The 15,294-nt window shown below is 39.1% G+C and overlaps 1 protein-coding gene across 3 annotated transcripts in view; it reads left to right on the top strand.

Annotated features, from left to right (window-relative positions):
- The window catches only part of LOC101852483 (cytochrome P450 2B19), a 41,107-nt gene that overhangs the window by 18,289 nt on the left and 7,524 nt on the right, over window positions 1–15,294 (top strand). For all 3 annotated transcript variants that reach the window (XM_005100877.2, XM_005100878.2, XM_005100876.2), the window contains exons 2-8: window positions 7,470–7,816; window positions 8,974–9,046; window positions 9,427–9,508; window positions 10,895–11,007; window positions 11,624–11,791; window positions 12,969–13,090; window positions 14,646–14,767. In XM_005100877.2, the coding sequence (XP_005100934.1) occupies window positions 7,617–7,816; window positions 8,974–9,046; window positions 9,427–9,508; window positions 10,895–11,007; window positions 11,624–11,791; window positions 12,969–13,090; window positions 14,646–14,767 (880 nt within the window). In that variant the 5' untranslated portion in view covers window positions 7,470–7,616. The remainder of the gene's footprint in view (window positions 1–7,469; window positions 7,817–8,973; window positions 9,047–9,426; window positions 9,509–10,894; window positions 11,008–11,623; window positions 11,792–12,968; window positions 13,091–14,645; window positions 14,768–15,294) is intronic.

Consider the following 15,294-nt stretch of genomic DNA (forward strand, 5'->3'; position numbering starts at 1 on the left):
GAGAGAGAGAGAGAGAGAGAGAGAGAGAGAGAGAGAGAGAGAGAGAGAGAGAGAGAGAGAGAGAGAGAGAGTAACGCAGTGGTGGAGCCAGCCCACGCAAGCCACGCCGCTGCAAGCACACGCAGCGGGTGAAGCGAGAGAGGGCTGCTGTGTGCTGCTGACTTTGGTCTGGCCCTAAGCCTTTCTACCCTACCCATGAATAATAAATACACCTGGATTAGTCCACAAAAGCTTACTTCCCTTGCATTTATTCCTGATTTAACTGAAATCTGATATAACAGGGCTTTTCTTCTTATCCCACCTTCGCTGTTATACCAGGTTTCCACTGTAATTGTATCCTATACATTACATCATACATTTTAGACACGAGCAAAGTTACAATAGCAGCCTATCGGATCTTTGGTTGCTCCCATCTAGCATCATCACATAAAAAATATTATTGCTGATATTTTTATTACTTTGGATGCATACAGGCTTATGACTGTTCGCGTTTAATATCTTAAATCAGTGAATCAAGTGAGTGAAGCTAGTACTTCAGATTGTGATGTTTAAGTAAGTAAACGGCGAGGCAAAATTGCAGCGGTTCGATCTTATATTACTTAACTGAAAGGTAGGCTTTGATCAGACCAGACTCCTAATATTTTCGCATATTTTCTTCAAAACATGATAAATCTGGATCTAACCTCTATCTAAATTTTTACTTATCAATCTTATTCTCACCAGTGAAAAGAAAGAGGGGTTCCTTTGGGGACTTTCTTAGTGCACGGATTGACACATCAGTGTTGCACCATCCTTTCTGGTCTCGTTGTCTTCAGTCTTCCACTTCCAGACTAATCAGACGTTTGGTGGTGATGAATTTACTGTGAAAAAGTCTCAAAGGCTGTAAGACATTAATCCAGAAAGGGACTAGAGGTTTCACATGCTTGCACTTTTGAGAGAATCTCTTTGGATTAAAACGCAAAGTTAGAATATATAATAAAAGACTACTTAATAAGAGCAGAGACACGCCCACTCTCATGTAAACAAACTTGTTTGCCCACACGAAAATGGCCGCCAACAAACTCAAAAGTTTCCGTGTCCCGTGACCTCGTACGGACTCTAGGTTAAAAAGGAGATAACTCTGTGACCTACACCAAAAGTGGACATTGCCCTATGTATAGGAGAAGTCTGGTCTCATTAGTGTGTAAATGTTTTTGGTTATAGAGAAAACTCTCATTGTCTTTTAAAGAAACTGAGCAAGGGGCAAAAACTTTACCTTCGATTTTCTCAAAACAGCATTTTTCTGGATAGCACCATTGTGCTTAAAAGTAAAAGCGACCATATACAGGTAAGATGATTATTTTTTTACGTCAATTGAATCAGATGGGGACATGGAAGGTAGGAAAGTACAGTGGAAACCATATATATATATATATATATATATATATATATATATAACAGGCCCGGTAATAACAGGGAACCAATAATAAGAGGGATTTTTTAAATCCACGTTTTTTCCTACTCTTTGACTCTATTAAAAGTTATCGGCAATAACAGGGCCTCATCGGAGCCCAACAGGTTATAGCAGGGACAAAGGCTCGTTACAATGTGTAAAAAGTAAGAGAGAGAGAGAGAGAGAGAGAGAGAGAGAGAGAGAGAGAGAGAGAGAGAGAGAGATAGAGAGAGAGAGAGAGAGAGAGAGAGAGAGAGAGAGAGAGAGAGAGAGAGAGAGAGAGAGAGAGAGATCTAGCCCTAAACCTAGCAAGACACATGCGTAATGTGTCACCAACGATGTCAAGCGCACGAGAAAGTGCCTTTCAATTGACAAAAAAATACGAAATAATCCAGGCTTTTGACAAAAAGCAAGCTCCACTGTCAGAGATTTGTCGTCAGTTCGACATTCCACAAGGGTCGATTCACACCATTACCCAGGATAGAGAGAAGATAGTGGCGGCATACTCCAATGGAAAGTTTGCTCTGGATCAAAAGAAAATGAGACTACCCGATGCAGATGCTGTGGACCAAGCTCTTCTGATGTGAGGCAATGTCGAAAGTTGGTGCCAAAACCCCTGTTCGTGGGTACTTGTGGCAAAGGAAACTACCCATGAATAAGTACAGCTGGATTAGTCCAGAAATGCTTACTCCCCTTGCATTTCTGATTTATCAGGGATCAGATATAACAGGACATTTTCTCTACTCCCACCATCCCTGTTATATCAGGTTTCCACTGTATGAGTATGAGCGCTGTTTGTCACCCATCCCTAGACAAGACTGTTCTTCCGTTGATAGGCCCTACTGATACAATTTCAATAAAAGTTGTGGGCTGCTTAGGCCCAGACCCAGGCTGTATAGTAGGAGTTTCTACATTCATAAAGACAGAGACAGAGAAGGAGAAATTCAGCTGGAGGTGTCATGATCTCTGACTCAGAGGTTGGCGTGTAATGACCCTCCATACTTCACGGTATAAAGAGCTAATATTCTCTTGTTCCTCATTTAGAAATTGAACGTTTGCGACATGATTTAGTATTAGCGGGCAAGGCATTGCGTATGATGATGATAGAGCCTGCATGACACAACATCATGTGTTTTTTGTGTAGTAATTTTGATGCAGGCTGAATTTCTCCTTCAATATCTGTCGTGTAACAACTCCTCCCAACTAAACAGATGGGTCAGGGCCCAAGTAGTATCAGTTTCAAATATTTATGAAACACCAGGGAATTGTTCTTACAGTGGAACTTGGATTCAACTAACTCGGATTGATTTTTTTAAAACCTCAGATTCAACTAAAGGAGTTGGATTCCCCAGTCTATTTTTTCATAAAAATCAATAAAAATAATTCCGATTCAACGAACACATTCGACCAATCTTGGATTCAACGAAGTCGCTTGTATGGTTTAACAGTCCCCACTGACTTACTGACATGGCTTTGCTCATATTTCTCCCGTAGCGAACCATATCTGTTCCTGGCCTGGAAACAAACCACGGCACCTGCACCACGAACCATCATTCAATTCGCTTAGTCTATTGTTTATATCTTATGCGACCAATCAGCGACCTTTTTCATACCAATACATGCATTGTTAGCATCGTAGCGTGTGTCCAGGTCAGACAGGTGGCCAGCACACATGTGTGTGTCTATCAGGGGGGTCACAGGCGGTCCGTGTGTGGAACGTCAGAAGAGATACTGAAGGTTTACGATTACAGGGGGTTTTTCCCTGCCAGGTAGGCCTACTGATCAATATTACATGAATAAAAGCGAGCCTTAACATAATATGGGCCTAATGAATAGCGCACTGGACTGTGGAATCAAACGTTCTCTTGCTAGGCTCTACACAGAAACATTACTTATTCGGCAAGTAATACATTATTGATAGATGACACAGGCGTGCTTTTGAATGAATTAGCCCTTTTGCACGTGTGTGCTTGGTAGAGCTCAGTGTATTTTCCTGGAATATTCCAGCTTTTCTTCAGTATGGCATTAAAAAAACGAAAATACCTCTCATTTGAAACCAAACTACTTTTGGTCGAGAAAGTCAAATACATACATAACGCTGGTGGAGTGATGAAACCTCGTAACCCCAGAAAGGAAAATTTTACAGGAGAGACAAAAAACTGATTTACTCTTGAATAAAATGACCTATAGAAACCAAAGTTGGTACAGATAGATAAAAACACGTTAGAAACGTGGTTAGCATATAAAAATAACTTCTATATTGTTTATGTGGTTACGCTGTGGGATGCGAGGTTTCATTACACCATTTTTGTCGTGATGAAACCTCGTAGTCAGCCGGCGGGTGGGTTGCGAGGTTTCATCAGGACAGAGTTTGAGGGTTGCGAGTTTTCTCGCTGCTCATTTTGGTTGCAGTAAGCGTCTATTGTTTGAAACGCCACCAAGTGATAAAGATGTTTATTCTAAACCGATTGGTTTGGAGTTCGATTCCCGGCCAACTGAAGTCAAATAAATGTGCGTTACCTGCAGAATTTATGTTTCAATCTTCAAACGGATTGCAATTAATGCAATTTGTTTCACTATAATTTGCCAAGATTAGATCTGGTTACTTCCAGTTTTGCTAAAAAGCACAAATTAATAATAAATCTCTGCAATATGGTCTCTGTTTGCACTTCAGGTGGTTTTCATAAAAGATGTTGAATCATAATGAACAACCATTAATGTTAATGGTATAAATTGTCATGAAGTGACGATGCACATTGGCAATAACAGATTTAAGCACCTGCAGGTGATTGTACTTGAAGTGCTGGAACTTAAACGTTTTGTGTAGAGTGGCGAGGTAGGATGGACCTTATGTTTCTGTGTCCAGCCTTCGGAACGTCAGCCCATTCATCCTTCAGGTGCATCTTGAACTGGATGTTCATGTCTGGGATGTACTTCAAACACCTGACAACAGGATCACCCGTTTTTCTACCTAGTCTTATGGACTTGTCGTAGCTTCCACACTTAGAATACTCCTTGAAGAATGTGTGATCCAAATATTTGCTTTGATAAGTTTCTTGTTTTGCTCTTGCCATCATGAAGAAATGGAGATAGTCTTGGAGGAGCTCGATGCATGTTTTCGAAGCGATACCTTAATAGTAATAGTTGAATTCACACTGTTAATTTCCATTTGTGTGTGTCATTTGATAAAAAGTTTCTGTTCAATTGTGCTTCCGTGTGTTGTTGAAAAAAGGCTGAGAGAAACATTGGCTAGTGTGACATGTATCTATCGGTAACCACAGTTGTCGCTGTCGATAAGGGTTTTCTGGAAGTCCAGCTTTTCCTTCAGGAATTCCAATAGACATGAAGCTAACTCATTTGCCATAAGTCCCCCTTCTGTTTCATGACACACATAAAAAAGGAGTCTGACGTGTTGCAGCATCCAATGGCGTAAAGTTATGAAAAGCGAGTTTTGTTTTGTAATGTAAGACTGATGCTGAAGATCCATTGAAAGTACGGTCGTTTTAGGTTCATTACTGGCGAGAGATTTGATGGCTTCAGATTTAGCTAGTTCCTTTTCTTTGCGCGCTGCTTCCTTTTCTAGAATGTTAGCATTCCAAAGATCCTCCAGCATATTGTCAACTTCACGACTGAATCAAAAGTCGCACATGTCTCTCGTTGACAGGAATAGCGACAGGTTATTCTGCTTGAATGCTTCATCGAGGCCGGGTCTGTTGAGAGGCCGCCTCCTGTGGTCTTGGCAGAATTGTGCACATATTTTGTAGATATCTGAGTTGCTTTGATAATTGTTGGTTCTAAATGTTTCTTACAAATCATTCATCCAACCCAATCCAGGAACATCTTTGAGCACACTGGCACCTTAGGCCACCTTTTAAAAGTGTTTATTGAATGTATTCCCTCTCTGGTTAGTCTCTGAATACCTCCTCTGAGGTCCACTAGTCATCCCATGAGAGGGTCCACACTAAATCAAAATTAGAATATCTATCAACTTCAGAGAGCCTTTTACATTTCAGAGTCCAGCTCTTGCAATCACAGTTTGGTTTCAATAACTTAGTTGGGCTTTTCATTGAACCTTTATGTATTCCAATGCTGTCCTGATCCACGGATAGCTTTTCACTTATTTGTTGCCACTCCTAAAAACCCTTTCTTTTCCTCTGTGGAGCATCATTTATGCTGGCCTAACAAATGAGCTGTGTCTCGGGATCAGGCTCCAGGAAAAGGGGCTAATGTGCCTGAATATGGTCTACAGATTGTGTTGCTGTAACCTCGAAGGTAATAATTCAGCATCTGACTTACAGCTGCCTGATGAAATGTCAGTATGGTTTGGGGTATGATTCCAGGCGACACTATTGTTGATGCAGACTCAGTCTGGGGTGATGCTGATACTTCCTTATCTCCACATATCAGGGACAGCCCTGGAAAGGACTGCGATATGGTGGGTGGGGTCAATTCCTGGAACATGGTCTGCTCAGTGGTTTCCAAACCAGCCTTTGTAGGGTATAAAGATCTACCGGATGAGCACAGTTAGAAGGAGATATTCAATACAGATTCGGAAGTGTCCGTTTTACTTGTGTTGTTGAGGCACAAATTTGTCACAATGTCCTCTAAAGACTTCATAGTCATCAAGACCACGGTTAAGTTCAGCACTAATCGCTCTCATTGTCTGAGACTCCCCCGGGGCAGTGCCACTGACTGAAGTGTCTTTAGGCCATTCCCAAATTGGGGGGGGGGGGCATTTTTCGTTCTAGTGAACAGTAGAATTGTAAATGGGCTGATCTAACAATGTCATGCTCATAACTGTGCCTGAACTACAACAGAGAACTGCTGCTTTATCTGTCCTAATCCTTACTATCGTCATTTTCCTCTACTTCTTTTGTATGTTTGTCACACTCTTGTGACTCGCTATTTCCGGGGTACCTTGATACATGTAGTCGAAGCAGACTTTTTGCTGCTGAAGCTAGAGAGGTGAGCAGAGTAAGTCTGATTCCCTGTAAGGACTTCTCTGTTGACATTCAACCCTTGGTGCTCGTATAGCATTATACAGTTGCGAGCACCGTAAAACATCTACTAAAACTAAAAATAGTCTGAGAAAATGCGAAACCTTAACCTCTCTTTGATAAACAGAATGGCCTGTTGACATCTGGAGAGTGCATAGATCTGTCACCTAGTCTTAGTAAGGACTACCGTCACCTGTCATTTCAAGGTGTGACTGTTGCCTTAACTTAAATGTTAACTACGTTTGTGCTCGATGAGAACATCTTGATTACTAGCTCGTTAGTCATCCTTATGAATGGATTTTTAATATATTTACACAATGTAAGTACTTCTCGTATGACCATATTTGAACTTCTGAACTGACTGAAAAAAAGTGAATTAATAAAAGAATGAATGAATGTATGGAAGAATGAATGAATGAAATATTTCTTTATTCCGTCAGATACATTAAATGCACCAGAAAATGTCAGTTATGAGCGCTTCAATTAAGCTAATTCATAAAGAAGGCTTATCCAGAACCTCGTATAAGCACGCCACTCTCTCAAACCGGGAGTGATGAAACCACGCAAAAGCAGATCGGCGCACCGGGTGAGGGTTGCGAGGTTTCATCACGCCAGGATATCATGGGGGCAAACATACGAGGTTTTTTTATTAAGTTTTTTTCATACTTTCTCTTACTTATTTAACCTAGTGCTTTTGACACATTGTGAAGAAGGACTGGGAGAAGATGTTAAGCCAAAAAAACGAATTTCGAAAAAATTGAGGGTTACGAGGTTTCATCACTCCACCAGCGATAACTTGCTCGGTGCCTGTAATTATCTACACAAAAAGCTTTGTTTGCTATAATCAATGATCATATATATGTACGATCTTTGCTATAATGAACACTCGGATTTAGTGAAATCAAAGGTCAGGCCCGACGACTTCGTTGACCACAAGTTCCACTGTATGTATGATGTATGGCTTTGTGTATGTTTTGTTTTATTTTAGTATGAAGTACAATGCTTTGTTTTGTAATGTTATTTTTGTAATTTTTCCTCAGACTAGGTCATCTTTGGGCTGACTGACTTCCACTGGATTTTCCTACACTGATCGACAAACTGCACACAGAAAACAGGCACAGTTTGTGTGACTGAACTGGAACTTTGTCCAAGGTCCAAAGTCTGGAGCTATTTATTAGCACTTCCCCATGTTCTTTGATTTCATCCAAGCGCTTGCGCTCAATCCCCTGGTGTTTGTGATTGTTGTCTTGGGCATTGTCTACTTCTTTGTTGCTGGGGACCACCCAGATGACGCCCCTCCCATGCCGGAGAGCCCGTACCCCTTTCTAGGACACCTGCCAATGATGAGAAAAAACCCCAGGGAAAAAATGAAAGAGTGGACTGAAAAGTAAGTCTTCCTGCATATCTTAATGTGGTTGAAAATGATTGTTATGTTTTTTTAGAACACTAACATTTAAATGGCTTCATTTATCATTGTTTTGCTATCAAATTGCGGTCCTATCGGAGACGGACGTTAAACTAGGAGGTCCCGCCCCTTAAATAACCTAATAGTGTTGATAGGGGCGTTAAACGTATACCATTTTTTCTATCAAATTGATCAGAATCCACATATTTATGCACAGTGAACTGTTGTGGGGTTGTTTTTTAAGAGTTTTAAGGCACGTGCAATACAATAATCAGTCATCACCTATGTGTCAAAGATTAAGGGTGTCACAAGGGAGTAACAAACAAATCAAATACAAAGAAGAAGGAGACGATAGATGTTTGATACAAAAGGAGCAAACCACCCCAGAGGAGCAGACCAGAAACCACACCAGAGGTTTCTATCTGAAACCACACCAGAGCACCTGCAGTTGTTGTGGGTTGTTGTTTTTTTTTGGGGGGGGGGTTGGCGGGGGGTTGGGGTTTTTTTTTAGATCAAGTGCATAAGAACTAGTATGAAAAAGCCATGTTTTAAATTCTGAGCTATAGTTTCAAGGAAATAGTTCCCCAACGTACTCCCAAAAATAGTTGTCAAAATGTGTTTGCTGTCAGTGCCTATCAGTGCAAGGTTTGATTCCTAAACCTGTTTGGTAGAGTTTCCTCACAGTTGCTAGCACAAGGAGTTGGACAAAGGTTGTTTTCAGGGTTATAGTGGTCCTAAGTTTCAAAATTTTGACTGCCGGTACCTCAAATGCAGTTTACCACAAGAAAGAGTGAGATACATCTTTAATTTCTCAGGATCAATCTTTAATGCATTTGCAAACAAATTTTAAAAGATGTGGCTAGTCATTTATGGTGACAATCTTTGACCAGTTTGCAAATTTCCTTATAATGCTGGTGATGTTTTGTTATTTCCTTATTGAATCAATGTGAGTCAAACCATATATCAGTTTCATGTCAGTTTTTATAATGTGTTTTATTTTTACTTCAAAATTTTCCATCATGTCATGTCTCAGGTCTCCCACTGTGTTTAGAAAAAAATTGCTCTTTCATAAAAATTTTCCAAATGAACCATGTTGTAGACGACAATTATAATTAAAGTGATTTTGCTTAACTCCACAGATCAGGCAATATATTCAGCATCTATATAGGAAGCCAACTGACGGTTGTTCTCAGTGGAATTGAAGTCTTGAAGGTATAGAAGGTTCATTCTTTGTCTCTCTTACTCATGTAGATTTGAAATGAATCCCTTCAGAGTGACTTGAGGTTACAATAAACCTGAATTTTTGGAGTGTTCCATGTTCTCAGTCTCAAGCCGAAAGGATAAAGGAAGTTTGAACTCAATGAGATATTGTTTCAGGTGATTTGGTTGGCGAGTGTTACCGAAGTTATGGATATAAAGTAATGTCATAGTTGTTCTGAAACCGAGATGTCTAAATTATTCTCCAGTTGCAAAATAAAACAACCAAATTAACAAACAGGACTGACACTTATTGAGAGCGTTTTTAAAAATAGATTTCCATTGTTAACAGTTGTGACATGCTCATTGGAATGTGGTTTTCAAAATCCCATCAGGAAGCTTTTGTCAAGCAAGCTGACATATTCACAGATCGACCTCAGCTGTATGATGCTAGCCTGAGCCCTGAGGGACACAAAGGTATGTCTCAGTTGTTTTTTTTAGTCTTGTCTACATTTTGAATAGGTTCTGAAGTAAACGGCTCATTAGTTATACAATGTAGTTGTTTTGCTATCCTGTCTGTTTCCACTCGTTTTATTTTGTAATGAACTTATAATATAGTCCATTGATACTGAGCAAATGTTCAATGTACTTTACATTGTTCTCAGCCTCAACAAGGCTGATATTCTATCAACAATATCAAATAGCAAAGAAATATGTAAGAATAATACAATTTATGAAAAATTACCATCAGTACATCTGTGTCGAGAATGAAGACCACACAAAGGAAAATCTAGATTTGGCTCAGTTGTAAAATTTGACATAGCGAGAGCCTCCAGTGTGTCGGTGTGGGGCAAAACACCTTCCTTTGAATTCCACGAGAGCCTCTTAGAATCCCAACGATCTTATCTGGTAGCTCCAAAGATTTTTCACTTCATCAATGCTTTATCTTGCCTTTCAATGTTTTCCCTTACCCCCACTTTCCACCCATTTGAACTTGACTCTGACACTCCGCTCCCCTCATGCTTTATTGACGGAAGACAAAGTACTTTCTTGACGAGCGGATTCTTTATATTTTCACATCACAGTCGCCATGGAGATTTGTACAACATTGCTGCCCTTTAGAAGGGTGTCACTATAATTTGCATAAATACTGTATGTTGCACATGATTGCTGAAGGATGAAGTAAATAAATAAGGAAATAAGGATAATGTACTTTTCCTAGCTAATGTGGAACGTGTAATTCTGGAATTTGAACCCTTGAAGTTAGAGTAGTGACTCTTACAGCTTTTTCCTGCTCTGCTATAGTTCTCGTTCATAAACTTATGCAACTGCGTGTAAATGCCCGTGAGCAGGAAAATTGTTTTCACTGTTCATTTCTTGAATCTGAATACCTTCTGTATTTTGTTTTGCTGTGCATTCTTAAATGCCATTGTGTTGCTGTTTAGAATATTCATTTCCCTGTGCATTATGTAGACTTTTGACAATTAAGTTATGTCCTGAAATGTTCCTTGATTTGACATTCCTCCTCTTTCTGCAGAGCATCATTTTCAGGAGCAACTTCTTTCCTGTCCCTTATGTTGTTCTTTTCATGTAATTTTGATTTTTTCACAGTTCTCCATGACCATCACTGACTTGCTATCTTTTCACTAGGGGATGGAGGGTGGCTGTTACTGGTACTTTTTCCTGCCTCTCAGCTGTTTCAGTCTTTAGTCTTGCTTCTCCCAGACAGTAGAGACTATTGTAGTTGCTTTGTGCTTTTTTAATTAAAGAAATGCCAAAACATAGAGTCTAGAACCAACGTTCTGATGAAACCTGAAGAATATTTCAGTTTTACTCAATTTCCCTGTCTCCTATTTTTTTCAGGTATTATCACATCCTCTGGAGAAAATTGGAAAGAACAAAGAACTGTCACTTTGTCCATCCTCCGATCATTTGGCATGGGAAAGAACTCCTTTGCTGAAAAAATTGAAAAAGAAGTGAGAATGCACTGTTTCTTCTTGTTTGTCTTTAGCTACTTTGTTGTTCGCTTTTAGGTTCTGATATTTTAATATGCCTCGTTTTGGTATGAGAAGGAACGTTTCAAAACTAATCTACGTCAAGCAATGGATTATCAGGAGACTCGGCACATGAGGTAAATTCATGTAACTTTAGCTTCTTTTCTGGATATTGTTGTGTGGATGTTGACACAGACGACTTCTTGGATTTTTTTGTTTCCGAAAACACAATTCATTTCATGTTAATACTTTTTAAAGTGACCATTTGCTCAATTTAGCAGGAAAAGGCATTTATTTACAGTCCAGGCAGCAAAAAGTGAATGGTGAAGTCAATGATAACAGACTGCCACACCGAAGGTTACAGGGGGACTGAATGAATGAATTAAAATGAATAGCCCATCCTAGAGAGTTATTGTGAAGTCTAGTGACCATTTGTTCAGAAGGGTGCATGGCTCATTTAGTAACATTATCTTAAAGCATTCAGGTATGATTTTAGTTTTGAGTACACGATCTCTTGTAACAAAGACTGCAGCATAAACTATTTTTTAAAATCTATATCACATGTTAACTTAGAAGTTTCTTTGCTGTTTTTTTTCAGGTTGAGATTTACCTGAATGCTTTGAGCGAGTTAAAAGGTGAACCAAGCAATATAAAAATCCTGACCGACAGCTGTGTGTCTAACGTCATCTGCAACATCATCAAGGGCCAGCGGTTTGAGCTAGGAGATCCAGATTTGGTCCGCTTGTTGAATACTGTGGACAATTATGTAAGAATGGACAATGTTAGTGGTATCTGATCACACCATGTAGGCCTACCTGGTAACATATTATTTTTATTCTGCTCTTTTACTAAAGATACAAATTAATTGATTTATTGATGTCATAGCTGTTTTCCTATGGAATTATGATACCTTTTGTTGATGCAAAATTAGTCCTGACCGTTGAATGGGGAAAATTTTTCATTATTATAGGTAGGAGATTTGTGGTAACCAAGATCTTAGACATTGCAGGCATAATATTGTTCTGCTTTTTAGGAATATATTCATGGACATGACCCAATATGATATCAAAGACAGTCCTTTGCATTTTTTAGAATATCTTTTGCTGGTTGACAGAAGTCGATTTTAAAGTGATTGGGTATTATCAAGTTGACAGATGAATGCAAAACTTCGCAATTGCTCAAAGTTTTGTTTGATTTATTTTAAGCGCAGCCTCAATCCTTTAGGGCAGGGGTCTCGAACTCAAATTTCGCAGGGGCTGCTGGAGGTAGAGTTAGAGTGAACCTGGGTCGCCTCAAGAAATCCCACCCCCAAAAAAAGATTTCAAGTATTTAAAGAAAAGAACAACTGCATTAATCCTCTCAATCTTTATTAATAGCAGTTCAGAACATGAACAGCTCTTTAGAATATTGGCTTGTCTTACGCATTCTTTTGCTGCCAGAGAGCTGTCAACACTTCCTCTTCCATAGCTCAGCCACATTTTGGCTGGAGGGAGAAAGTAAGTGAAACCCTCAGTATGGTTTGAAGATGCTCATCTGTAAGTTTGGAACTGTATTTTGATTGTTTTAAGTTCACAGTAAAGAACAGCTTTTCACACAGATATGTGCTACCAAAAAGTCTTTTAAAAGGTGTATGTGAGAAAGACGTGCAGGCCGCACAAACACCGCACTTTGACATCACTTAGGCGATGCAAAAATATCCTCCTTCATAGGTTTGAGATCACCTCTGTATGGGGTTTGTCTTTGGAAGTCAGTAAAATGTTTGCCTTCACTCTCCATTTAAGAGCTGCTTTGCCATAAGGGACAGCAACCATGTTATAAGACCCTGATCTGATGTTTATCTATGAAAAAGCTTTAACTCTAGAGATGAAGGGTGATTCACTTTATCATTGAGCCTGTCGTGGCTTGTGTGAAAAGCTGAATCTGCTGGGATTTATTTTTTACAGGTTCTTTTAACAGGTCGATCGTTCATCCTTAATATCTTTCCGTGGCTTCGTTTTGTGCCTGGAGACCCATTTGCGGGAGTAAAGATTAAGAAATATTTTACAGAAATCAGAGATTATTTAAGGTGAGTGTGCTTTTATATATATATATATATATATATATATATATATATATATATATATATATATATATATATATATATATGTGTGTGTGTGTGTGTGTGTGTGTATGTGTGTGTGTGTGTGTGTGTGTGTGTGTGTGTGTGTGTGTGTGTGTGTGTGTGTGTGTCCCTGGGGTGATAGGATTATTCTGACCGAATGTTCTGTGAAATGGCTGTTTGTACCGTAACAATGGGTTTTTATTTTTTTATAAAATATAAAATTGTGACAAATAATAATATGGGTATATAATATACATATATTGATATAAACGTGCACTGATTATACTTTGTGTGGAAGGGCAAATAGATCAGAATTAGTGAATTTATAAGTTATGGAATACATTAGTGTATAGGTCTGCTGTTGTTGTTGCTCTAGGACCTGTAGGTGATTCATGTTAATGATTACATACAAGGATTAGATTGCATCATATCCAGTATGGTAGTATATTTTATGCTACACCCATTGTGCCCCCTTTCTTTTTAAAAGATAATTAGTTATATATCAAGCAAAATGGGAACACACTGCTCTGCATTCTTAATGTGGGTTAAAAGAAATGGGCTTGTTTCTGAGCAGTATATCTATTTATCATAAGTCACCCCTAAATTGTCTTTACTCTATGTGGAATGTAAGGTTTTGAAATGTTTATTTAAGTACCAAGAGTTCATAGTGCTAATTATAATAGTTGCAATGATACCATCGCCTCTTCCCCTGTGACTGTATAACACCCAAAAATGCACCACTAAAGGCTCACAGCATCAGCAGCAAGGAAACTGCAGAGCTTCATAAATGGATGCCTAAGAAGGATAGAGGGGATCAAGTGGTACGATCGAATCACAAATGCTCAACTGTGGGAAAGAACAAGCCGAAGGCCAGAAAAGGAAGACATAAAGGTGAAGAAATGGAAATGGATTGGGCACACCCTGAGGAGACCAACGACAAACCTCATCAAACAGGCTTTGACGTGGAATCCACACAAAAAACGCAAGAAAGGAAGACCAAAGATGACATGGAGGCGAGCGGTACAAGCGGAAATGGAAAAGACAGGGACGAAATCATGGAAACAGCTAGAAAATGATGCACAGGACAGGCTTCGCTGGAGAAATGTTGTTGATGGCCTATGCCCCACTGGGAGTTTAAAAGGGCAAGAGAGAGAGCACCACTAAAACTTAAATGAGTATGGGTTCTTATTGTTTTAATGCCAAACAGTATAATACGGAAAGGTCTTACTCTTACACAGAAGACTCGAAATCACGCATCCACCAAACTGTGCCTGCAGTCCAGTTGTTTTTTTCTTCGTTATCTTTGTAAGATATCCCTCGGAGTACGGATCCCTCAAACTACCAAGGCCGATCCCAACGAATTCGAGTTATCCATGTTATACTGTATTTTAAAAATCCCTGTTATATCTTTGTCATATTTTTGTTAGTTAAACTGTAAAACACAACAAAGAAAAAAACATTGAAAACTAAAATGAAATGACTTTGTTTTCTGTGTTGTATTGTCTGGTTATTTTCATAGGGATAATTTTGTGGAGCCAATTAGAAAAAATGTGGATGACAACAACACTGATAGCCTGATAGCTGAGTACATTCGAGAGATGAGGAAGAGGCAAGCAAGTGGCACCGCTACGACCATGGATGGTAGGTTTAGGTGGTCTTCTTAATAGAAACATCTTTAATATATTTCTTGAACGGTTGAAAAGGCTGTAGATTGACACAAATTTGAAGACAAAACGGAAATGAGTTCTTTCCTAATTTCACCTCAATTTAAGATATATCTATATCTGCAGGAGGATTAATGTAGGATTGAAAAGAGATGCTTCAGCCAACCTTCCATTCAAACTTCATGATTGTGAAACCATTGGGGCTTTTTTTTCCTTGTTGCTGAAGAAAGAAAACTATGTGAATGGCTTAATTACATTCCATTTGGAATTTGATTATGTATAAAATACTTTGATGAAAACTAGGAGCAAATAGAATTTTTTTTATTGTAATGTGATTTGTGTTTTGAAGGCAAAGGCATCTGATGAGTTTTCCATCAGTATAAGCTTATAGCTGAGAGATCCTTTATAGTTTCTTAGATAATCCCCTCCCAACACACACCACACTCTCTCTCTCTCTCTCTCTCTCTCTCTCTCTCTCTCTCTCTCTCTCTCTCTCTCTCTCTC

This window comes from Aplysia californica, unplaced genomic scaffold (assembly GCF_000002075.1).
Source record: "Aplysia californica isolate F4 #8 unplaced genomic scaffold, AplCal3.0 scaffold00264, whole genome shotgun sequence".
Classification (NCBI taxonomy): domain Eukaryota; kingdom Metazoa; phylum Mollusca; class Gastropoda; order Aplysiida; family Aplysiidae; genus Aplysia; species Aplysia californica.